This window comes from Rhagoletis pomonella, unplaced genomic scaffold (assembly GCF_013731165.1).
Source record: "Rhagoletis pomonella isolate Grant_MI unplaced genomic scaffold, Rhpom_1.0 Rhpom_scaffold_00005, whole genome shotgun sequence".
Lineage (NCBI taxonomy): Eukaryota > Metazoa > Arthropoda > Insecta > Diptera > Tephritidae > Rhagoletis > Rhagoletis pomonella.
Window position 1 is genome coordinate 23,841,297 of NW_023458559.1, and position 25,864 is coordinate 23,867,160.

The following is a 25,864-nucleotide window of genomic DNA, read 5'->3' on the forward strand; positions in this document are numbered from 1 at the left end:
TCACAATTCTATATTTCTTATGAGATGCCGGAAAGTCCATGTATTGCATTTCAATAAATTTAATGCAATTTAACGCTGAGTTATCACGAATAATCATTCAATATATCACCGTTTTTCTCATTTTTTGACACGACTTAGTTCAGATTTTTAATTATAGGTATCCCAGAAATACCCATTATACGTAACAAATATAAATCATTTTTAAGAATAACGGTTTTAGAAAATAAAGGAATAATTGACACTTTATGTTCCTAAATTTAAAGCACAGTTTGCGTCAAAAAGTAAATTAGTTCAAAACAAATAGCTCTTGAAACATATAATGAAGTATTTTTATTTACAAAATTGTTTGCGTGCCTATTTAAAGAAGAGGCTCCATACTATACTTATTAGAACCAGCTCAAAACTAACCACATTTTTTCTAGCCCGGAGGTGACCCTTTTTGAACTATCTAAGAACTGTTGTTATATGAACTGTATCAGAACCATCTAAGCCAGAGTCAGCTCAGAACAAGTTCAAAAGTTCTGCAGAGGGCGACAATTGTCACTTCGTAGGACATCGCCATGTTAAAAAAGACAGTTGCAAGCATTGAGTTGGGATAGATGAAGAACCAGTACCGTCCCTTTTCAGGCTAGCTCAGCGCAAGTTCTGAACCAGTTTGATTTGCTGCAGGGACTGCACGACTTGTTCGCACGCACACAGTCACATCAATTGCACGCACACTACAAAAATGCTCTGCAGAGGCAGGCCACCTCTTATCTAGATGCATTTCTGCATCAAAAGCAAAATTTTGAAAAAAATTTCACTTACTTTATTTTGGCGGTTAGGCATCGATATATCAAATAATTCCTATCCGCCACCGAAAAATATAACACAAAAAAATTCTTTATTGCTAGAATTAAATATCGTGCGCACATAACAATTTGTACACTTATAAATGTACAAATGTATGTATGCCATCGCTCTACTTTAAAATTATTCTCCTTCAAGACTAATTGCTTATCAGCTACATATGTCCTCCCAGCAAAAATGAAGAAAAGTAAGTACAATTTTCAATCACTTTCCTTTCCTCCACCTAAACTACATACATACATTGTATCACATTTTTTCTGCTGACCAACAATTTAATCTCCTTCAAGGAACTATTTTCCCTCACTATTATGTGTCTGTGTCTGCGTCTGTACCAGCAGCATGAGTATTTTGTTCATCAAATTATCCGCCTCCGTGTCTTCCATACTGTTAAGTTTTGCCGAAATGAAGCCGCAGAACTTGGAGTTCAACACCTCACGTACAGTTTGTGGCGCCGGCATATCCAACATACATCCGCCCATGCTACTTAAGCCACCCCCACCGCCAGAGCCACCATTTTGCTGGCGCAAATGGCGATGCTGCTGCAACATTTGTCCTTCGTAGTCATCCTCATCGTCGACAGTGCCGTCCATTGCATCACCGTTCATGTCACGTCGTTTTCGTTTCATGGAGCTGCCAGCTACGCCACCAGCACTACCACCTGCAGCATTACCCACATTGCCGCCTGCTGCGCTCATAGAACGCGGCGAATTCGCGTCGAGTATAAGCGGATAAGGAAAATCAGCATCTATTGCTTCCAGCTCCTCCACCTCATCAGATCCCTGATTACTCATGTCTGCATTACGCATTGAGGTCTCGTCACCACTGCGTACCGATGATGCGTCGAGATCGTCAAATGTGTTGCTGTGCTGAGTAGTGCTGTCGTTGCGCGTTGATGAGACGCGGCTGTCATGCGCAGCACTGTGTAGTTGTTGGTTTTGCTGTTGTGGCTGATGAGCGGGCAATGGATGGGGCGGACCGACAGCACTGACACTGCCACCACCGCCACCAAGGCCATTGCTAGCCGCATGCGCCGCTGACATGTCCAATTCCGGTTTCACATAGTAATAGTAGTCTTCGTGGCTCATATTCAGGCCGGATGTACATTTTGACAGATTTAGTGCGCTTTCATTGAAAGATGAATGCAAGGCGCTTAGTTTAAGTGTAGACTTACTGTTGTTATTGTTGTTATTCAAGTGTTGGGAGAATGCGCTCAAATTAAGACCAATGGTTGCATGTTCTACTGCGTGTGAACCACCTCTGCAAAGAGGAAATGAAAATTGGATGGAGAGGGTAAGGAAAGAAAAGAGAAAAAAATTGTATTAGATACCATTGTCAAAGAGAATTATAATTATGTAAAAATATTCATATGTATTAAAATAAAAGTACATCTTATTCATTAACAAAAACCTTATACCTAAATCAAACTTGTACAACATTAAAAAAAAAAATAATCCAACAAATTTTGGTAAAAATGTTAAGCTTGTTGAATATATCTCTGAAACAGATTTTGCGAAAGCAGTTTTGTAGCCCATTCAATTTTAGTATAACAAAGTGCAAGTGTGAAGTAGCTAACGGTGTTGTTCATCTATTTCCATACAAAGTTTTGTTCCACGACAGAAAAGTCACCAAAGAAATTAACAGTGGAAATATTGGAGTCTAAGGATATGACTACGATTTTTCGAGACAGCGAGGGAATTTTATTAATTGCCTACATTCCTTAAGGAACCAGAGTAAAAGGTTTATACTACAAAAAATAAAAAACCTTAGGGCACGAATTTTTTTCAATTTTTGCGCCGAGTCACGAAAGGCAGGAGTTTGTTAGGTGTCGAGATCTAAAACTGTTCAGCTACGCAACTAAATTCATCTGCTGATTTTGTCTTTATGTTAGTAAATCATTTATGGAGAGAGGATAGTATCGCTTTCTTAATGATGAAAAGCGAATCAGATATATCAAATGTGCTGGAATGAGAATGAGAGTTAAACTCCTGACATAAGCAACGGAGTGGCTCGTGTAATTCAAAATTAGTTTTACAAGCTTTCAAAAATAGGGGACAAAAGTGTCTTGATACACGAGAGAGAACATTAAGGCTTACTTTACCCAGAATAAGCGGAATTGAGCCTGTCAGTAATTTAACCATAAAAATTGTACCAAGCATTTCCCTGCGACTGACAAGTGTAGGAAGATTAATAAGTTTTAATCGGCTCGTATAAGGCGGAAGGTTATATTGAGAATTCCAACGGAAATTTCTTAGAGCAAAAAGTAGGAATTGTTTTTAAATTGATTCTATCTTGTCTGAGTAAATTTGATACCCTGATATTCAGCTTAGTATCCATTGTGATACCAGGGTCCACAAAACTGTATACCTATTTTAGATTATGGTTACCTATTGTATAAGAAACCGTTAGGGCCCGTACCGCCGCTCTAATCACCGGGGGCCGCTACTATTGCTGCCGCCCTAAGGCCGACAGTTCTATCGAGGACCGCCCGCTATTCACTGCCATCCAGGGCCGCCGCTATAATCATCGTCAACGTTAGGGCCCGTACCGCCGCTCTAATCACCGGGGGCCGCTACTATTACTGCCGCCCTAAGGCCGACCGCTATTCACTGCCATCCAGGGCCGCCGCCATAATCATCATCACCGCTAGGGCCCGTACCGCTGCTCTAATCACCGGGGGCCGCTACTACCACTGCCGCCCCAAGGCCGAAGCCACAACTGTGGGCCGCCCGCCATCATCACCGAGGACCGAGAACGCTAACTATCGCCAACCAGGGCCGCTGTCACCATTGCCACCATCAGGGCCCGCTGCTACTGTCTTCATTACTGGGGCCGCCGCCATTATCGTCGCCCCAGGCAGACCACTACTGCCCGTCACGAGTACGGTAAGCGCCACTACCATCATCGCCCAGTACCGCTGTCACCGTCGTAATTAAAAGGGGCCGCATTTACCCATCGCCACAATCGGGGCCGCATACAACACCACTGCGGGAGGTCGCTGCCGCCCTCATCATTATATGGGCCACTGCCAACGTCACCGCTGAGGCCGCCACCACCACTGCAAGGGAACTGCAGGCTGCCGTCGCCGTCACAACCACCGCGACTGCTCTCATTGCCACGCTCTTCGCTACGACTGACACGTACCACTGCTAATCTCGCTGTCACTAGTAACACTCCCGTCACCGTACAATTACCCGCCGGATAATCCCCGACACCGACTGCCGCGTCTCGCTCTTTACCTTCCGCTCTCCCCTGCACGACAAGTTGCCGGTCTTCTAGATAGCCGCGTGTGTGTGTGGGTGTGTTCGACTTAATACACAAATCATTGTGTTTTATTTGGTGGGGGTTAGTGGGACCTTCGCTGGACTCTGGAGCGGCTGAGCATACCTCAGCCTTCGACAAAACCCACCTCATAAATGGCTGAACAGCTCTTCGCGAGAAGTAAATTACTTTAAATTTTTTAAGATTTAGAGGCATAATATTTACTTTATACCAGTAAGCTATGCTGTTTAAGTCTGATTGTATCAAAAACTTTTCTTTAATTGAAACGTACGATTTATAAAGTTTTACATCATCTGTACATAGTGTTCATGCTTTGCAAATGCTTTTATTTAGAAAAAAGCAAAGAAGAATAAGTTCAGTAATCCAGAAGTACCGGAACGCAAAAAACCACATTTCGTGTCCAGAATTTGAGAAACAGCTGATTCGCGTTCTTTTTGTTTTTGTGACTTAAATGCAAACTCTTGGAAATTGAATTTTTTTTTGTTTTACAAATTTAGTTTTAAGTGTATAAAGATTGAAAATGCATTCACTATTCCTTAAAAGCACCAAGTAGGCAACATATAAACACAAAACAGCTGATATGCACTTTGACACTATCCATTTTTACCCGGAGAAAAAGTTCGGGCTGTTTCGGGCAGGAAGAAGAAGGCACTTACGATTCAATACGTTCCAATTTTCGCTCTCTATTACTCATTTTGCTGAGTACGGGAATGATTTCTGGGTTATTTCGGGCACCCGCGGGATCCCGCGTTGCGTACGGGAAATAACCTATTAAAGGGAACATGAAAACAGTTCAATGAGTCATTTGGTCATTGTTTTGACTTTAGCTGAAACAAAAACACCTTTCATGGAAACCAGAAAATTTTAATTCAACCGCCGACCATGCATTTGAAATTAGTCGTTTGGGAGCCATACAAAATGTGGATATTTACTGCATACATACATATGTATATACATAGATAGAGGAGTAATATAAAAACCTCATATCGGCACAATCAGTGGTATAGGATATATAACTTATAAAGCACCGATCTTGACGATTTTTGGGTGGACTTTGTATGATTACATATTTAGAAAATAGCTCGGCTAAAAGTCCAAGTGAAGTAGTTTTAAAGTAAAACTCCATATCTCTCTGAACAATCAGTTGTATGGAGGCTATAAGTTATAGTGACCCGATCTTTGTCATTTTCACTGTAAGCTTTCAGTTGATAATGATTTAAGACAGTCCGAAATTTCATAGTCCTAGCTGCATAAATGGAGGAGTTATAGCAAAAAATCTTATACCTGACCAATAAGTTGTAAGCTATATGTTATACAATAAAAAAAATACACTCGGTCACCAAATTTTAGGCGGATATCTCAAATACTGCCATTAAAAATAGCTTATCATAAAAATACAATCGCCGTTCGGAGTCGGCGTAAAACTATACATAGGTCCCTCCCCTTTGTGTGAAAACATCAAGGCGCACGCCACAAATCCCAGGAGAAGCTCGGCCAAATACTACCATACGTGTAAGCGCCAATCTAGTATTATTATTATCACGAATACTTAGGTTTAGATTGCGGTCAAACAGAAAGACAGGCGGGCATCAGCTCGACGTTCTGATCATATAAGTGTACATTTTCATGGCTCTATATATTCTTCTCCTGATACATGAAAACATCGGACCAAACTTATAATACCGTTTCATGTTCACGAAATGTATAAAAAATGGATTGAAAAAAAATTTTGACAGAAAATGTGTGTGTTATAACAGTGCATATGTATGAAAACTAGTACGTAAATTATAATTTGTATGAAGTTTAGCTTATAAATGCATATACAAATTTTAACTACAATGTACATTTACAAACATAGGTATGCGTCTACAAACCATGAAGTGAACTTCTCCTTTAGATAAGTATTCAGGGTTGCCACTTCCGAAAATAATTATTTACCATCCAATTGAAAAAAATCTACCAAATCTGGAAAATATCTACCAATAACTTTTATAATTATTTTAACAAAAGTTATAGTTTTGTTCCATTTTTTTAGTTATTTCTATAAAAATTAAAATTATTTATTAATGAACTTTGTATTTAACTAATGATATGGTATTTGAGATCATATTAATGGCATCTTCTCGGTTTTTTTTTTCAACCGAAAGCGAAAGTGATGAAACTTAAGGCAACAACGAAGCATCATCGTTTGAAAAAACTTCAACTGGAGTTATTATAGACAAATACATTGACTCAAACAGCCGCTTGGTATTTTTCTAATATTTACAATGTTCTTCAAGTATTTTTTTTTTTTCCTTTTTTCGTATAAGAATATTGTATTACTAACCAAACCCATACAAATCAGGGATTCAAGCTATATCCAACATTTATAAAAATTTAAAAAAAATCGTCTAAATTTCGAACTTTTTACACTGAATTTTGACAACAATTTTGGGTATGCAGTTTTATCGTCGCCGGTCTTTTGTGTTTTTTTTTTTCATTTAGTAATTACCATTTATAAAAACTGGTGTTTATTTAAAATTTTTTTTTTTTTAACAATCATGGTGTGTATTAAATGCCTGTTTAATAATTTCCAGTAAAATGAGTTTTGAATGGAGCACGATTTGTTCACCTTTTATCGATATGTATGTATGGTAAAATACAGCGGCTCCGCTGGCTTGGCCATGTCGTTCGAATGGACACCGACGCTTCAGCTCTGAAAGTATTCAACTCGGGGTTGGTGGTAGCAGAGGAAGAGGGAGGCCCCCACAGCGATGGAAAAACCAGGTGGAGAGGGACTTGGCTTCACTTGGCAGAAAAGAAACGACTGGCGTTCTTTGTTGAACTCGGTCAAAATCACTGAGGCGGTTACAGCGCCAAATAAGAAGAAGAAGTTGTATGTATATAAAAAGTGCGCATTAAACCGTTTGAAAATTAATGAAATAACGTAGACAACACTTTTGGAAAATAATTTATAATATACATAAAGCTAACTTAAAGCTTAAACAGTCGGCAGCGTTGATCTGGATTAACTCGGACTTAATCCGAATCAACTGCAGTTAATTCCCCAGTTGATCCGGATCAACGCTGCCGTCTGTTTATGCTTTAAGACAAATAAAACGGGAACTAAACTTTTATTTGTTTTTCAAACAAATTACTTTAACAAAAATCTATCAAAATGAGAAAAAATTTACCATTTTACCAACCCAAATTTTTTCTACCAATTTTGGTAATAATTTACCAAAGTGGCAACACTGTAAGTATTTCAATGTTCAATGTGTTTACAAATAAGTACAACCCCTTCACATTCAAATGTACGTATGAATGTACAAATTTGTTTTGCGGTAACGAATATTAGCTTTCACAACTCTCACAAATAGGACATTTTCTGCACTTTATCAAATCCAGAATAACCGCTAAACGTTCGTCTGTCTTAACTATCAACAAGTGCAATATATTCTCACGCTAAAGTCTTGGGTTCCAGTTCGTATTTTAATTGTTTTTATGATTTTCTAAACGAAGCTGCCACAATATGGCACAGCCAGTTTTGTGTCTACATAATTACAAATATGCATCTATATTTGTACACATTTATGTTGGTATGTATGTATGTATGTTGATATATATATATATGTATATATACTTGTATATATGTATATATGTATATACCCACAAACATTGCAGTACATTTGTTAATTCGAATTTTCTACCAGCTGTCCTTAAAACTGGCTTAACGCTCAACATATTGGGCTAAAAATAGTATTTTAACCAACCCTACTTGCTTGAATTGCAAATACATATAGGGTAAAATCGAGCCATATTTCCACAAACGCCAACGAAATTCTTTGGTGGAACACTTGAAAATCATGCACACAATTTTCAAAAGTATTGTATTTGTGGAAAAATATCATATTACATTTAAAATGCCTTTAAATAAAAAGTGATGAGCAGTAGAACAATTGTAGTGGTTGGCTAAAGGTATAGGACGTGACATAGTATACAATCTGTGCTGACCAATATGTATATAGTTATATGCATACACAACTACCCTGTAGGGAAACCCCGAACTGGTGAACCAAATTTGTAGTTCCGTACAAGATGTTTATCATCAAAAATGAACCAGTCCGATAGTAACTAGATCGCCACCAGTGCAAAAGCAGCGAGATGTGGTACTTTTAAAAAATAATTTTATTTTTTGAAATCTATATCTAAAATGACGAATTCAGAACTGTTTCGAAACTATAGGAAAACGGATGCAGCGGGGGGCTTCTTTACTCTAAATAGAGTTTTTCTTGGCAGGTTTTTCGCTCAAATACGCTTCCAGTCTGCACTTCGCAGATGCTTTTTCATAGTTTGGTAATACGAAACTAAAATTTGTGTTAACATGGTAACATTTTGGGACCTTCTGGAATCTAACCACTAACAGCCAGCACCTCTGCAAATTCAGCTACAGCCAAAGGTATGTAAACGTGCTTTCAAATGCCCAAATTGATTTACATTCATTCAAACAAATTTGATTTCAGAATGAAAACACAGTTCTTTGCAAATAACTAAAAATCGCTACCATGGTAAAACCAAAAAGACTGTTGGAAAACATCTTGTTATCTTTTTCAGCGAACTAGATCCCATCTGTCGAATTTAGGACTGGTTGTGAACTATAGAAAAGGTATTGCAGCGGGGGACAATTTCCAATTCCTATGATATTGCCGTGTTAAATTCGCCAGTTGTTTGCAAAAAGAGATTTATCGCGAACTAGTAGTGGATCTAAATGTACTAGAAGCGCACCAGTTCAGAACTATCCCCACAGGATATTTAAACATACATTCTTACTTTTATATGCACACATACATATGTAAATTTATTTACAAAAATCAGTTTTTGTGCATGTGTTAGCATACGTTATCTCTTCACATATTTGTTTGCTTCTTTTACTGACCGAATTTTCTTTTTAAACCCAGCTGCGTTATTGCTCTATTTTTAGACCAAAAATTTGTTTAAGCTGTACGCATACACACACATTCACTTATACATACAGGCATATACCAAACTATTGCAACTATCGAAACTGTGCAGGAACGGAAAAAATAGTGTATCCGGTTTCAAGTAAAATTTCTAATGAAAACATTTTTCAAAGCCCCAAAAATCTACCAGAGTAGATACAAATTTTCGATTTCATTTTCTAGTAAGGTCACATCGCACATATTGTATGCCTAATTGAGTAATAAAGTACTGTATACCTAAAATCCCAAATACAACCTCAAAATCTGGACTTAGGGTCAAAAATCTTTTCTTGTTTCCCATAACTTTAACATTTCTGAACCGATCATATATTCATATATGTCGCTGAAATGAGCATTTACAGCCGCTCATAACGATAAACAAATTACAGTTTAATCAAAAATAATATGGGACTATTACCGCAGGCTTAAAAATATAGAAATTTTAACTTTGCAAATTGAAGGTATGTATGAAAACTTTTTTTAAGGTGTTTTCGTTTGTATCAAAAAAAATTCTTCTTTTCATTACCCCTATCTCTTTTCGCGTTCGATTCTAAAATAAAGGCAAACGGTGAGAAAATTGTGTCTCGTTTCTTAAAATATCGCACTCTAGAAAGGCAAAAAAAGGCACATTGTCTGCCCTTTGAAGCTTTGTCAGGAGAGATGGTTACCCTGAAAATCATATGGTTGCTTAAAACGACTATAATATGAAATGCGTGAGCTAGAGAAGGAAAAGAAGGCAAAAACATGCCGTTTTAGAGGGTTGAGTGCAACATCAAACTTATTTTGCCTTGTGGAAGGCAACATTTAAAATTAATATTTTACTCCGTTTCAAATAAAACTTAATTATTTATTACAATAGTTTAAATTTTAAACAATAATTTCTGTGAAAAATTGTTCACGCTATAAATAGTGAGGTATCGCATTTTATTCTCAATCAAATGTGGTTTTAAAATCTTACAACAACATATGTCAGAGCAACATGAAAAACAACTTTCAAATTTAAATTAAAATCAATAAATCCGCGAAAATGTATTTTTTTAAAGTTTGCGGTAATATTCACGCCATGTTTTATTTCTGTACTCTACACCAGAGGTTCCCAAACCTTTTTTTCTCGTAGACCCCTTTCAGAACTTTACTGGTTTCTGTGGACCCCCTGCTGCTACATTTCTAAAATATTCCGAAAGCTCGTCAAAAATGTAAAGATTAGGTCTAACGATGTAAATTTGCATCATCGCGAGTGAGCTCCAAAACTGAATTCGGAGTGGCAAAAATTAAGATAAAATATTTTCTTGTGCTCTATCTATTAAAATAATGTGATTACACTCTTGCAAGTTTTAAAAACCAGAGCTCGTAAAGCCATCAAAGTACTCTCTCGCTTGAATGGTCTTTTATCTTTAAGGGCCCTCCGAGCGCTAGCGTTAAATTCAGAAACTGACAATAGAGAAAAGACCGAATCTAGAAAAATAGATGACAAACAACCAAGCAAGCAGGAAGCATAAAAAGTGTTTCACCTTCTCATCCTCTTCAAGGCAGGATGGGCAAATGGAGTTGTCATTTACATTTATCACAGTCAGGGGTTTGTGCCACCTGAAGTGATTCTAGAAGTTACCTGCAGTCCCATCTGCTCAATGAGAGCAAAAAACTAGACAGAACTTCTGAGATTGAAGACAACAAGAGTTTTGCCCACCCGCATTCCCTCGATGCCACCAGTCATTGCAGTTTCTGATGGTGGTCTCGATGGTCGAAGTGGGGAGTGCTACAACTGGTTGCATATCGAGGAATGCCTGGTCTAAGCCAACTGTGACCAAATGGTCAAATGTCGCATTACCAGGTACTCTCGGGTGACCTGGCACCCAGAGTAAAGCAAGCAGTTATGTTTACCAACATAATTTATTCGAGACTTGCATTGCCGAACTAGTTTGGAAGAACTTAGATAGAGGACTGGCCAATGCCTTGGGTGCAGCTTGGCTGTCACTCCAGACACGGACACTCCTTCCCCCCCCACCTATTTTCTACCACGTAGTCCATGGTTTTGATGACTGTAAATACCTCAGCCTGGAAGACCGAAACATATTCCGCAAGTGAAAAGGGAAGCTTATCCCCACTAACTTCGAGGAAGAGCCCAGTTCCTGACCGACAGTCAGTTTTAGAGCCATCAGTAAAGATTCAAAAATGTGTGAGTCCAGGCTCAGTGCTGGAATTAAAACGGCATTCAGCCTCAGCGAACTCAACATTATAGAATCTCTTCGATAAAGGTATCCTGTAGCATTGAAAAGACACAAGTGTTCAAGTGTTACCGCCAGCAATTTCTACTTCGCCCTACTCAGTGTTATACCAACATCCGTTTAGTTTTAGCCTGCAGGTGGTCTTTAAGGATTCCCCAAGTGTGAAGACACAAAGCTATGGAAAGTGCAGCAGTGCGTGAAGATCACCATACACCACTCAACAAAATTATTGTTAAATAATGAGGCTATCAAGCAACCATTCGGTTATTTACTATCGAAACCAGATACATTTTCGTGGACCCCCACTTACAACTCGTGAGCCCGCATATATTTTTTACGCCAACGTAGACCCCCGGCGAGTCTCCCGGGAACCCCTGGGAATCACTGCTCTACACACTCAAATTTTACAGCAGAGCGAAAAAACGGTTTCTCTTTGAAGGCATTGCCTTGATAGGCGATATTTTCTCTAGCTATTATTTTACAAATCTGTTGTTTTAATAACGATTTTTATGCATAAATATCGATGCCTGGAGTACAGGGTTACCAAATCTCATTTTTCCCACAACGGCGATTTAGGCGGTTTTGCAACTGGTCGATGGGCTATTTTTCAAAAACATCGACGATATGTATGTATGTGTATCGGTATGATCTTCTATAAATCCTATTTTCAGCAACATATATGTACATACAAATTTAGTATATTGAAAAAATGCTGAAGTTATGTGCAAAAATACTATTGCCCCGAGAAAAACGGTGTTTTATCCTAAATCCAGATTTTGAGGGTATATTTGGTATTTTGAGTATATAGTATTTTATTACTCAACTAGGCCCACAATATTTGCTATGTGACATTTTATGTTACGGGAAATGCAATTTAAGTCTTAAATTTTAAGACATCGAAATTTCAAAAATCAAATATCGGTTCTGCAACGTTAGTGCGATCATCAAAAAATGGCCAAGATATATATATGTATGTGTGTATATACTACTTGTATCTTTCATGAGTGGTTCCGCAGCTTAACTCCCCTACACACTACATTATTCTTCCTCGTATTCCTCGTTCCACAGCGCTTGTCACATGTCTATTGTTTGGACTGCCGCTTCTAATGTGTCTTGCCGCTATTCACCCTGATCTTTATGCTTTTCTCTTTTACAGCATTTCGCTACTTCTTTCCGACATATGGAAATTCTATGCGCTAACTGGTAAGATGCAAGTGCTGTTCTCTTTGTAAGATTGTGAGAAAAGACTAGTATACTTACATACATATGTATGTGTGGATGCGAGCATTCATTTTTTTCGCTGTTAAGATTATAAGTTTTTAATCTCGGCCAAGTGGCATTTTGCTCGTACTGACGCACACCCTCCTGTCTTGTAGTATTTACAGCATTCGTGCGAAGTGATATAATTTTACAGTCCTATTGTATAAACATACTTATACACTCTAAAAAAAATTGAATGCAAATTTACATACCATGTTAATTAAATTAAACACTGCTTGTTTACTTTTACTTATCATATGTGTGGCGTAGAACAAATTTCAAATTTGTTTGTTGAATTCGAAACACTTAATGTTCACAACTGCACAGTTTACAAATACAATGTTTAAAATTTGCTCTAACAAATGTTTGTCTAAATTTACGCATATGAAGAGAGGTAACCAGTTTGCTCTCCTAATGTATGCAAAATGAAACACTCTCTGTTTATTTTTACATACCATATTTGTCGCGTAGAGCCAAATTACACATAAAATGTTTAAAATGCGGAAGGAAGCGCGGAAGATTTGATTATTTTTTGCACACTAGTTGAAAAATGGTGAACTTATAGAGTAGATGTAATGAGTTGAGTTCCCTATAGGTACGGTGACCATAAATATATTTTGAAAATGCAAGACAATTTTTAAAAAAATTTACCTTCATATAATTGCGTTGTATAAAAATAACAAAAATATACTACATATATACATTCCTCGTCATTTGAATAGCGTACCCTTTTTTTGATTTTTTACCATACAAAGTATGCTAGACAAAATTTTTATATGGAAGAAAATGCGCAGCACCGTCAACAAACAAAATGTCGCCCCTATGTTTATTTTTTTTTTAATTTTCAAAAATTTTTAAAACGGGATGTAGAGGTAGAATAGTCTATATTTTTATAAAAAGTTAATGAATATTAAACAAACAAAACGAAAACTGTACCTACTAAGTATTAAAAGGATGCGCTATTCAAATAACGAAGATGGTATATTTCTTAATTATTAATCCAATTTTAAACTTTAAACATAAATCACATTTGCTTCATTGGTATTAATCTTTTATAAATGAATATTTACAATTATAACAAGGCATATTACATATTACTTTACACGAAATATGAACCTCTGTAAAGCAAATTTTTTTAGGCAAACTTTGGGTCGTTGAACACGAAAAAATACTCATGGTTTCAAAGAAGTGTTTTCGAGATTTGTTCGAAAAACGTATTTTTAGTACTTTTTCAGTTATTCCTCAATATCTCATGAAACGACCAACAGTTCGAAAGGTATTGATGGGCTCTTTGAAAAAATATATATTTTTTGTGCAGATAGTGTTCCGTAACATCTACATTTCTCATCAGAGTTTCATTTACTGTAGAAAGAAAATGATTGAAATTTCAATTTTTCGATTTTGGTAATTTTCATGGAAATCGGCAAAGTAATGTATTTTTGTAGGTTGATTGGATAATATTTTCCTGAGACATTGACGAATAGGTCCGAAATGTACCAAAAACCCTTTTTTCGAAAAAATTACGAAAACGCTTGTTTGAAGAGAAAATCGGCTTGGAAAATATTTTTTTTCTTAAGCGATTACCACAAAATTTGTAGAACAGTGTTATCGATATATTTGATGCAGGTCTTCAATTTCTCGTCACCCATTGTCCATATCCGTACAATATTTAGAACGCATTGACTAGTTGAACCTTCAAAACGAACTTACACTGCTTTTATTTCGATTAGGAAAAGTTAATTTTAAAATATCGAAGAAAATGCGGGACAAAGGCAGGACGCTTGGAAAAAATCAGAACATTTTGGGGGTTTTCTGTTTTGAAAAACTACGCAGGACAGACCTTTAAATATTAGTACGGTCCTGCAAAAAACAGAACGGATGGTCACCGTACCTATAGGGTATGTGGGAGAAGCACAGTCTTTGCATATAATACAAATATATACATATGTAGGTGTATCCCAATGAACACATAAAATTCAAAATTCTCCTTGGCTTGGCTTTATTTAGCAGACTTAGACCTAACCAGAGATGTCAGATTGAAAGTTTTTATAAGGCGTCTTTTAAAATGCCAACATTTCTTGCTGTTACATTTCGTTATATAAAGTGTACATTAGCTGGACTAGGAATTCTGCAATTCATTACTACTTCATTCATGGCTACTTCCAGATACAAATGTTATGCATGACTTAGACTTCACTTGCCTTGAAAATTGTGTATCTGGCAAATGAGCCGCACGTGTTACATACACCAAAAAGCAACTTCACTCAGAAACCTAGAGAGCTACAGATTTTAGATTTCTATCAAGGCGAATTCATATAAGGTGGTGTTGCTAGAACAGCTGTTAATTTATCCTCATTCTCGAAGAAATATGGGTCGATAACTCTTTCGGCCATAACACCGCACCAAACAGTGCATCTGAATGGATTTTCAGAGCCCCACAATTTACAGTTTTGCTTGGAAATGCGCTTCATCTGACATCAAAACATTACCTAAAAAATAAATTTGTGTGGATAATTGTGTAAAACGAATATCGTATTGTAGTCGTTGTTGGTGGTCTTGCTATAAGTATCCATTATGATTTTCCAGGATATTTACTATAACATGCAGAAGGAAAATAAGAATAATGTTAAAAAATAAATAAGTTATACGTGTTTAATAGTGGTTCAAAAATTTTTTTTTTGGAAATTCATAAACGCTTCGTCAAATTATTTTTATTTGTGATAAAAAAAGAGAAACGTGTTTTGAAAAAAAAAATTTTTAGAGGTCGCGCTGTTCGGTTTTTTATAAAAATGCTGATGTTCTCAATTTTTTTATTTTCTTGGCAAGTTAAAATGCAGCTAAAAATTTGTTTTTTACATATAATTACTCTGGTATTATTGGGGAACATTTCCTTAATTACGTACCTGTCTTGGGCCTAGTGCCCGAAAATATGCTCTCGAAAAGAGACTAGTAAACTTAAAACGTTGATACTGAACGATTTACGCATTGTCATGGGTTGGAACTTGTTACCAGGGGGTTTCTGGGGTTGCTAATTAGGGATCTGAAGTCAGTTTTTCGAAATTCAAAATGGCGGATCCAAAATGGCGGTCCATTTTTTTTTTTAATGATTGGATTTGTTCGAAACCCGGCACTCCAGAGTTTTTTTGGTCGCCGATTACGAATCTGAAGTCAATTTTATTAAATTCAAAATGGTGGATCCAATATGGCGATCAAATTAAAAAAAACACGTTTCCAGTGGGTTTCTGGGGTTGCTGATTACGAATCTGATGTCAGATTTTCAAAATTCAAAATGGCGGTTAAGAGCAGTGTTGCCGCGCCGTCTCAAGAAAATGTATCCCTTACCAAGCCAAAAATGTATCCAAATGTATCCAATTTTCTTTTTTTACATATATGTACATCTCATAACTTGTAAGAAAACGAAACATTCTCATGAAAATGACATAATTTAACCCATCTTAAGGACTTGGAATACATGTGCATAAAATGAAACATTCGTAATTTCAATTTATAAAAGTACATTTTTTGTGCATAAGTATTTTGCAAAGTAAATATAATAAATAGCAAGTACACTCTAAAAAGAGCATGTCAAACTACTACTGAAAAGTATCTATTTTTCAACAAGAATCTGTATAAATATACGTATAAGATGTTCAGTATTTGATTTTGAACTTGAGATCTTTAAAATATACACATAAATACACATATATAGAATGTTTAAAATTGCAAAATTTTTCAAACTACAAATACATTTGAGTAGTCTACTTGCAAAGTGCGCTATGTAAAATTTTTTCGATTCTTAGTTTTTGGCGGATTACGTACCAGTATTTAAAGTAGTTGCATGTCCACTAACAACAGAGTGCAAAATCTTTTAATATTCTGAAAAAATAGCATCAAATGTTAAGTCTTCTTCCAAAAGTCGCTATCATACTTATTTATGAACTTTCAAAAGTATCAATCTTCTGATGAACTTAGAAAGCTGCTTTAGGTCGTATAGACTGTTAATGTTATCTTATGACATGTTATGTTATGTTACAATTTTATAAGGCTCCTATTTATCCAAATTTTCAGGTAATAATAAAAAAGATTCAATTTAAATGTTACTTGTTGTCGTAGTCGCTTTTTCAAATTTATGGTTTTCTAATATAAAATCACATAACGCTGTTTGCAAGTGGACTACTCATTTCCTACTAATAATAAACATTACTTTATTTTAAACATGTTATGTGTAATTTTGCTCTTGCGACAAATTTGGTATGTAAGAGTAAACAGGCAATGATTAATTTTATTACACGGCGTGCGAATTTGCACACATTAAAAGAGGAAACTGGTTACCTCTCTTAATATGCGCAAATAAACAAAAACCTTTTAGAGTGTATTTAAAGTCTTTTCAGTAAAATTCATAAAAGTCTCCTTAAATAAATCAAAGTTAGTTTTTTATACTACATTGAAATCTTCTTTCTTTTTAAATTAACAAATGAAAATATGTGATATGAAAGAGATTACTACAGAAAGAGTATAATTTACTTTACATACATATGTATATCGTCGTTTAAAGTACAAAACCGCGTATCGTCATTCTGCAAACCCGCGTAACTGACATTTGCTGCCAAAAATTGGATTTGCTCACACAAGCTCTTGGCTCAATCCTTATCCATTCGTCCTGAAATATACTAGCCAGAAATGCGATTGCTTTATAAAAAAGAGAACCATTTTGAAATATAAGTGTTTTTACTCTCTAGAAAATAATTTATGCAACGTCACATACGCGGTTTTGCTTTTTGTTGATACGCGGTTTTGTATGTATATTAAGATCTTGCTTAAAGCATCCTTTAAGCTAATTAAAGCAATTGCGCTTATACCTATTTTGGTGAGATCTCTTCATATGTTCATTGCTTCGTTCACAAAAAATAAAATGCTTTAATTTCACGCTTAAGTAGCGATTCTTTATACGTTCAGAAAACGTAATGCTTTCTACCATCTTTAATGAAAATCGATTTTTGAACGAAAAAAACTTTATAGGAAATATAAAATTTTGGCCTATTTAAAAAAGTATCCACATTTATACTTACCGGAAAAAATAAGTATCCCGGAAAAATTCGTCTAAAAATGTATCCAATTGGATCTATTTAGATCCAAACGGCATCCCTGGTTAAGAGCTTTCAACAAATGCAATCATTTGTCTTTTCGAGAGCATATTTTCGGGAACTAGACCCATTCTAATTGTCCAAGGTGTGTAATTAAGGGAAAGTGCCCCAATAATACCAGACTAATTATATGTAAAAACCACATTTTTAGCTGCATTCAACATATCAAGAAAATAAAAAAATAATAAATAAAAAAGAACATCAGCATTTTTATAAAAAACCGACCAGCGCGACCTCTAAGAAAACTTTAAAAAAAAAAAAAAAAAAATACGTGTCTCTTTTTACCTCCCTTTTATTAGCTCGGGTTGTAACTATGTAATATTGATGCGCCTAAAAGATGCAGCGATTTCTATTCTCAAGTTACATTCCTGATGACAGTAGGAATGGCAATTATAATAGGGAGGTTTTAGTTTTTTAAACTATAATTTTATTTATCACAAATAACAATATTCTGATGTAGCGATTATGAATTTCCAAAAAGAGTGTTTTTGTGAACCACTCTAATATATATAGATTATATTATATATAGATACCTGCGAAGGCAATTTTACACTGTTTAACATTGAAAGGTCTTATTTGGCCCACCCTGTACTACCGCTACCACCTTATATGAACTCGCATTGATTTCTATGTTAAGTTTCTAGTTGCAAAGAGAGCCGTGAGATATTCATGCTGCTATATCAGTTATTCACATCTTTTTAATAAAATTCCTCCAAATATACAATATACAATATGATTTTTTGTATAAATGCAATTCATCTGGCTATCGAAAAACAAACTTTGAGATATAGACAGAAAATAAAATAAAAAACAATCACAATTTGAACTCGTAAATACATTCATTTTAATAGCAAATTTGTATCCATTTTTAAGCCAAACAAATTAAACGTTTACAATTTCACGTGTACAAATACAAACGCTGATAATCAAAACAAATAGAAAAGGTAAGAGGTGTTACGCAGAGTAATTGTTGCTAAGTTCATAGGTAAGTCAAGTCAAGTCTAATGGTCTGATTATGGCAACTTAACATAACTTACGCCTCTCTCATAAAAATTCTGTTAAATTGATGTTGCTTATAATTGCACAGCCAAAACTTAACGTAACTTAATGCCACGTCGAAATCTGTTTCATTTTGATTCTCTAAGTCCTACGTTCCGTTAAGTTAAGTTAGGTTGCCATAATCAGGCTCTAAGGGCTGGTTTCTCCAACTCAACTTAACTTAGTTAAGCCAATTTTCTTGACTTAGTCAAGAATAAGCTGTGTAAAACGTAGGCTACCTTTTGACTTAAGTCCAGTTTGCTAATTTAGCGCTTACAACCGAAATCGAACACGAAAAGAAAAAGGGGTGATCAAAAGGCAACATTTTTTGGTAGAAACCAGAGCACCATAAGTTTTTCAGAAAAATAAGAAAGAAAATAAATAAATATTGCTGATTTAATCCTCTTCTTCCTATTGACAACTTCTACAGAAGTCATGTAATCGTACGCCTAGCCGATAGGCATGCTTGCCAATTAGGCAGTGTTCTGGTATAACAGATACTAACAAATTGATATTCTGCTTATTTTAGTTCAGTATTAGGCCAGTGCGTATAGCGCTGAGCGCCGGCTATAGTTTCCTGATAGTTTTTCAGGTGATTTCGGCATGCTATCTGTCGTTCGCTACTTTAGCCCCTTTGGAATTAAGTAGCTTGCAAGTTTCTAAGGGTATTCCTATTTCATTGTTTATATCCTCAATAGGGAGTTTGGTGCCAATGGCGCCAGTTAATCGGCCTTACAGTCCCCCTCAGTGTAGCAGTGTCCCGGAACCCATATCACCTTTGGGAGAAATGACTCAGCCAACTCGTTAAGAGATGTGCCGCATTTCATGGTTACCAAGGAGGTTGTCGACTGTTTCGTAAGGGATTTGATTGCCGGCTGAAGATGTAGATATAAGCATGGGATATCACACACGCTACAGTGGTCCGGAAGACGAAAGCTAATAGAGATTCCCAGGTGTTCGGAGTATGCACCCCCACTAACCCAAACCTCGAGCTTTGAACCACCTGTGTACACATGAATGGACTCGCCACTCCTAAGACCGTCTTGTTTCCACTCCTCCCTTAAGGGTAGGAGGGTCGTAAACGCTGTAATAGGAGCAGAGTTCGGATGGGCGTAGCTTACCATTACGGTTAGCTCCGAAAACTCCGTTAATATTCTACCATGATCATAACTCGGGTTTGACCACTTACTTAGACTATTTATACGAATTGCCGCGACGCTGACTTCGTGAACCTCTGCTGGACATAGCTATGTTAGATGACAGCTTTGATGTTGGAAAAACTAATGCAAATCTGAGACTCAGCAACATCATATTCAAGTACACTTAGGTCTCTTTTTATACGTTTTTTATGCGGATTTGAATTTACACGGTTTTTCAAACCATTTTTTCGCTGAAGCGATTTTGCTTTTTTGAGAGTTGTTATTACTTTTTTCAGTGTGTAAGAGACAATGCTTCTGATAATTAATTTGTCAATATATTCTTACATAATTCATGTATTTATTGTGGTATTTTTTTTCTTGTTTTTGGTTAAAATGCAGATAAAATTATATTTATTTCAGGAATGTTCAGTTTTACATGTTGAAGTGAAGAAATAAATTGTTTTGTTTTGCTTAGTATTGCCTCACTGGATGGTTTTTAATTTTGTACATGGAGTATCTGAATTTATGCGGTTTGGGAAAATGCTGGAACGCATCCTCTGTTTTTGTATGAAAGTAAAGATCTTTTTAGGCGGTTTTTTTTTTATGAGGCTTTCTGAGGAACGCATATACCGCAAAGGCCTAAGTGTATAATAAAATTACAAAGACGCAGAAACATAGACGATCTTGAAAAAGATGAGAAGGCCAACACAATGAAAGGACTAAGTGCAGAAGACCCTGTTTACGCTTGGTATAATATTACTGGAGGAACTTCGCAAAGGAGAAAGGGAAATTTTTTTTCCGCGCTCCAAACAAAATATTGATATTTGAGACCTTTGAAAAGAGCAATCTGCACGATAAGGTGGCCGTCAATTCCTCGGGGAGCTGAGTTCCGGCCATCTTTCTAGAAGCAGAACACATGTAAAGGAAATCCCTGTAGAATACGCCACCGGCAACATTGTCATCCAACTTTAATCCATCCGTGAAAAGATTAATAAGGCTTAAAAGTTCCGCCGTGCTCGTCAATTGAAACAAACTTATATTCAGTCAACAAATGGTATTTTAGGGGAAGCTTTTCAAGGCAGAAATACACTCGGGGGTTTGCAAATTCCTGCTAAAGGGCGACCGCATATTTTCAAATTTAGATGTTGCTCATACCGGGGATTGAACCCTGGTCCTACGGGTAATACGCACCTCTAACCCCACTCATCCACAACGCCTTATATGTACATATGTGTGTATGTATGATCATATACTTGTACATGTATGAATACTTACCTATGCAAGTACCTACATAATACATTTGGACCTAGTTTTTACTTAAATACATACGAACTAAGTACTTAAATTAAATCGATTTAAATTCGCTTTAAATGAGAAAAGTACAGGAAGACGAGATTAAAAGCAACAATAAGTAGCAAACATTCCAGCTATACAGCCAACTTAATTGACTGTACCACAACCAGCAGTATTGTATTTGATCCAACCAGCGAGTAATCTTACGATGTCATACATTCAAATGCATTTAAACAATCTAGCGCGCTATATGTATGTATGTATGTTTATACTCTTATAAAATATGGTATGGAAACATCCCCCGTCATCAACGCCACTACAACCGATGCCGCCACAAAACGGTTGCCCTGCTTGCTGTACTGGAATTTACGGCCATTTGTATATATATACAATTTATTCAAGCTGATAACGATGCTTCAACAAAGAGCCAAGCGCCCATATGGCTGAGCCTCTGCCTGGTCGTTGCGATCGGGCTATGACTCTGGATTTGTACATGCATATGTACTTTGTTGAATAGAGACGGAGCTCGGGTCTGGAGCAATTCAATCATGAAAAATTATTTGTATATTAAAAATGTTGTTGTTGTCGTTGTTGCTGCTATTAGAGATGATATGAGAAGTATGGTTTCCGTCTAACTGTACCCGCTTGTCTGGCTGAATAATACGAGTATTCGACAGCCACTGCTACTGCTTGGCCGGACGACTGTTGGTTGTGATTGTCGCCGCCTCTTCGTTGCTGCCAATAAAGCCTCCAATCAACGTACAAAACCCCAAAACGCAAACACACATCCATTAAAACGATGCGGGCGAAAACACGCACACAAAAATAATGAAATAAAGCGATCTCAAGTATGGCAAGATCCAGGCGGCTGGTGGGGCAATAGGTGGTTGTACTTGAAGTAGAACGATGAAGGGGCCACTACCGCAGTTACGCTTTTTAAATTCAATCAAAGTGGACCAAGTTTAAATGAACGATGAAGTGAAGTGAAGTGACGGCAGAGTGAAAAAGAGCCGAATAAACGGCGAAAAAATATGTATGGATCATGCACTAAATTTACATGCATATGTATGCATGTATGTACATATATGACGGCAACATTATGCCCAACACCAAAACAAACTGTAAGCGCAATTGTAATCGTTTTGGCGATAAAAGCGCGCACAAATGGCGACTCAAATGCAAAGTGGAATAAAAATACAAATAAATGTATTTATGTATACATAGTATATAAATATATATGTACATACATATGTAGATGCCTGAGCAATGAAATGTTAAGTAAAAGAGCCAGGGTTAAAAACGGCCCGACGATCGTACTGACGAATTAAGCAGAGCAGCGAGCCAACAGGCATTTCATTGACGCGATTGCAAGAGGGTAACAACAAGCAGAACGAACAAATCAAACGTATAAATAAAAAATAAACTTTTATACACCCATACATACATGCATACATACGTACAGTACCCTGCAGAAAAAATTATCAATTGATAATAAATAACCAACTTGTACTTAGCTTTTTTGCGGGATTTCTATAAAATATATATAACTTGTAATTAGCTACAAAAAGCTAACTTGAAAAGCTAAGTTGAAAAGCAATGCAGGAGTAATGCAGACGTAATTGGTTTCTTTAAACAAGTTTCTATTTAAATATCCTCATACAAATTTGACTTGGATAGACTTTCTTTCTGCACTTCACAAAAGCTCAAATAAAATTGACTGTATTTTAATTGAAAAATCTTAAAAATTAATAAATAAACAGATATGGCAAACAATATTATTCTGAATTTGATCCTAAATGATATGTGCAACATGTTTGTATGTATGTATAAATATGAATAATCAATGACTTTTCAAAAAATTTTATTGTAAAAATTACATACCATTGCTTTATCTATTTTTTTTTCTTTATTTGTTCATCTGTTTAAATAATGTTACGATCTTGGTTTTAAGCTACGTATTCTTCATTAAATGTCCACGTTTTAATTAAGGATTTACATATTTATGCACGTTAACAAGAAGGTGTAACTACTTCAATAATTATGTTCGCTTAAGTACCCGCATTGAGGTATTTAAGTGGGTTCTTTTAAGTACCCAACCCGCCTATGTGCCTCAAAACGCTAACAATTTTCTTGAGGTACTTAAGCGGGTTCTACTGTACTTCTATTCACGTAGATCATGGATCCACAGTATCACCCCTAAATTTCATACCGCTATCTTGGGTTTTAGGTTTTTTTTTTGGGGTTTTTTGAGATTTGCAAGCTTATTTTGCATTTTTCGTAAAAAACGGCTGTATTTATACAAATTTGTAGAGAATTTAATTTCCCACATTTTTATATACAAACCTCTTGAAAAAATAATTTTTTATTACAAATAATTATCAAAACGTGCGAAAAAATTTTGCATTGTCCGGTTTTCGCCATTTTCCAACAATTTCTGATAAAAATGCGTAGCTTATTCAAATGCCAAAGTTGTAGGGAACTTTCTCTTTTAGTGTTAGGTTCTCCGGTGGCACAAAATTTGTTAAGCAAAGAACTAATTTACGGTTAGTTTAGATACTATATTTTAGACGCCATGTTGAATTTTTCAAAAGGCCTCACGGCTTTTTCCCAAAAAAAACGTCAATAACTTTAAAAGATGGGGAGGTTTAAAAATACTGTAGCACTTTTTGACATAGGGGAACAAAACTCCATCAATTGCCATTAAAACATACTAAATTCCCTACTGACTTATAGGCAAAATATTGACCGATTTGTGAAAAATTCCATGAATTTGCTGAACCTTAGGGTCTTTGAGGCACGTCTTTCCATTATCCGATTTAAACAATTTTTCGCAGGTCAAGTTTTTATGACCAAATGAACCTTTCTGGGGGGAGTCTTGCTTTGTACGACAAAGTTGCAAAATAAGGCGCAGGCTGCAGCACATACCTGATGATATTCATTGAGTTATTTGGCAAAACTAGAATTAAATAGGGGAGCGAAGGGTGTTATAGACCACATAAGGAACAATTTCTGTAGCAAAAACGGAAATGTGCATTTTTTCTAATATTTTGCTGGATAACAACAAAATATATATATATGCATGATAAACTTTTTTTTTTGTGCTGACTACGAAAGCGTAGCATGAATTTTCCATCAGCTCCAGATTTTGAAAAAAAATAGGGTAAAGTGTCAAAAAATCGCGCTGTTTGCAATATTCAGAAACTCTAGCAAAGGAACAGAGGTGATAGAACCTTCCTGGCTTAAATTAAACCTACATCTCTGAAAGAGATCTTAAAATATTTTTACCATTATTATCTTAAACAAAGTGAAGGCAAATTTTTATACATATTTCCCTCCACAGGGGGGTTTGAACCATTTTGCTACTAGAAGAGGGCATTACTTTAGTATAAGAATGTAATTGGTGTAAGCCATTAGGCTTGCAGACAACTTCGCATTCCCCATAATAGGTTAAAGAAGCGAAAGGCAAATTAGAGTTTCTAAAGTAACACCTTCCAGACTAAGTACCCAGCAAAACAAAAAAACTAGAATCGCTTTAAGTCAAAACGTGATCTTGAAGGTATTAGCACTATAGAATTCCTAAACGGACTTTCGCTTCCTTAACCCATTACGGAGATTCCAAAGCCGGCTGCAGCCATTAACGCCAATAACATTTCCATGCTAAAGTAATGCCTTCTAGAAGCCAAACGCGCGTACCAATTTCATTCTATATATTCCACAATTTCTTCTGAGGTTAACACGTTTCCACAAGAAGCGATTCCAGATTTTTTGCTGGAAATGTACACAAGTACATACATACATATGTATGTACGCATGTAAATACATACATAGGTGAAATGAATATTTGCGTACAACGGTGGGTATGGGTTCGTTGACGACTTATTAAGCAAATGAGCTGAAACTTGCCTGTGGGGAAAATCTCTAGTTCTGAACTGGTGCGCTTCTAGTACATTTAGACTCAGTTACTGGTTCGCGACAAATCTGTTTACACGCAAACAGCTGGCGAATTTAACATGATGCCCTAGGAAGTGTCAATTGCCCCCCGTTACATTCCTTTCTCAAGTAGCACACTGGTGCATAAATTGGTGTAGATTTACGAATTTCGGTATAAATCTGATTAATTGCACCAAAATTCACAAATTTACACCAAGTTATACACCAGTGTGCTACTTGAGTTAGTTCCGAACTAGTCCTAAATTCCATTGTTCCGAACCAGTTCGACATACGAAAGAAAAAAGGATCATGATTTTTGAATCTTTTTGGTTCTTCCGTTTGGCGATTTTAAATTATATTCAAAGAAATGTATTTTCAATTTGAAATTAAATTTTTTTGAATGAAAGAAATGTACGTTTACATAACCTTTGGCTGTAGCTGAGTTTGCAGGGGTGCTTGCTGTTGTTGGTTAGGTTCCACAAAGTCAGAAGATGTGAAAAAGCCGCCACACATGTCTACGTAAAGTAAACAAGCCCGCCGCTGCATCCCTTTTTCGATAGTTCCGAACTAGTTCTAAATTCGACAAAGAAGAGCTAGTTCGTTCGTCTAATGAAAAAAGTGAAATAAAATAGTTTTTTAAAAGTACCAGATTTCGCTGATTTTGAACTGCTGGGGATATAGTTACTATCGGACTAGTTCGCTTTTGGCGATAAATAAAAATCTAGTAC

General features: G+C 36.2%; 1 protein-coding gene across 5 annotated transcripts in view; it reads right to left on the reverse strand.

Moving 5' to 3' along the window:
• Nucleotides 1-1,136: 1,136 nt before the first annotated feature.
• Nucleotides 1,137-25,864, reverse strand: part of LOC118738772 — a 40,837-nt gene continuing 16,109 nt past the window's right edge. For all 5 annotated transcript variants that reach the window (XM_036469740.1, XM_036469739.1, XM_036469735.1 and 2 more), the window contains one exon: nucleotides 1,137-2,106. In XM_036469740.1, coding sequence (XP_036325633.1) covers nucleotides 1,140-2,106 — 967 coding nt within the window. In that variant the 3' untranslated portion in view covers nucleotides 1,137-1,139. The remainder of the gene's footprint in view (nucleotides 2,107-25,864) is intronic.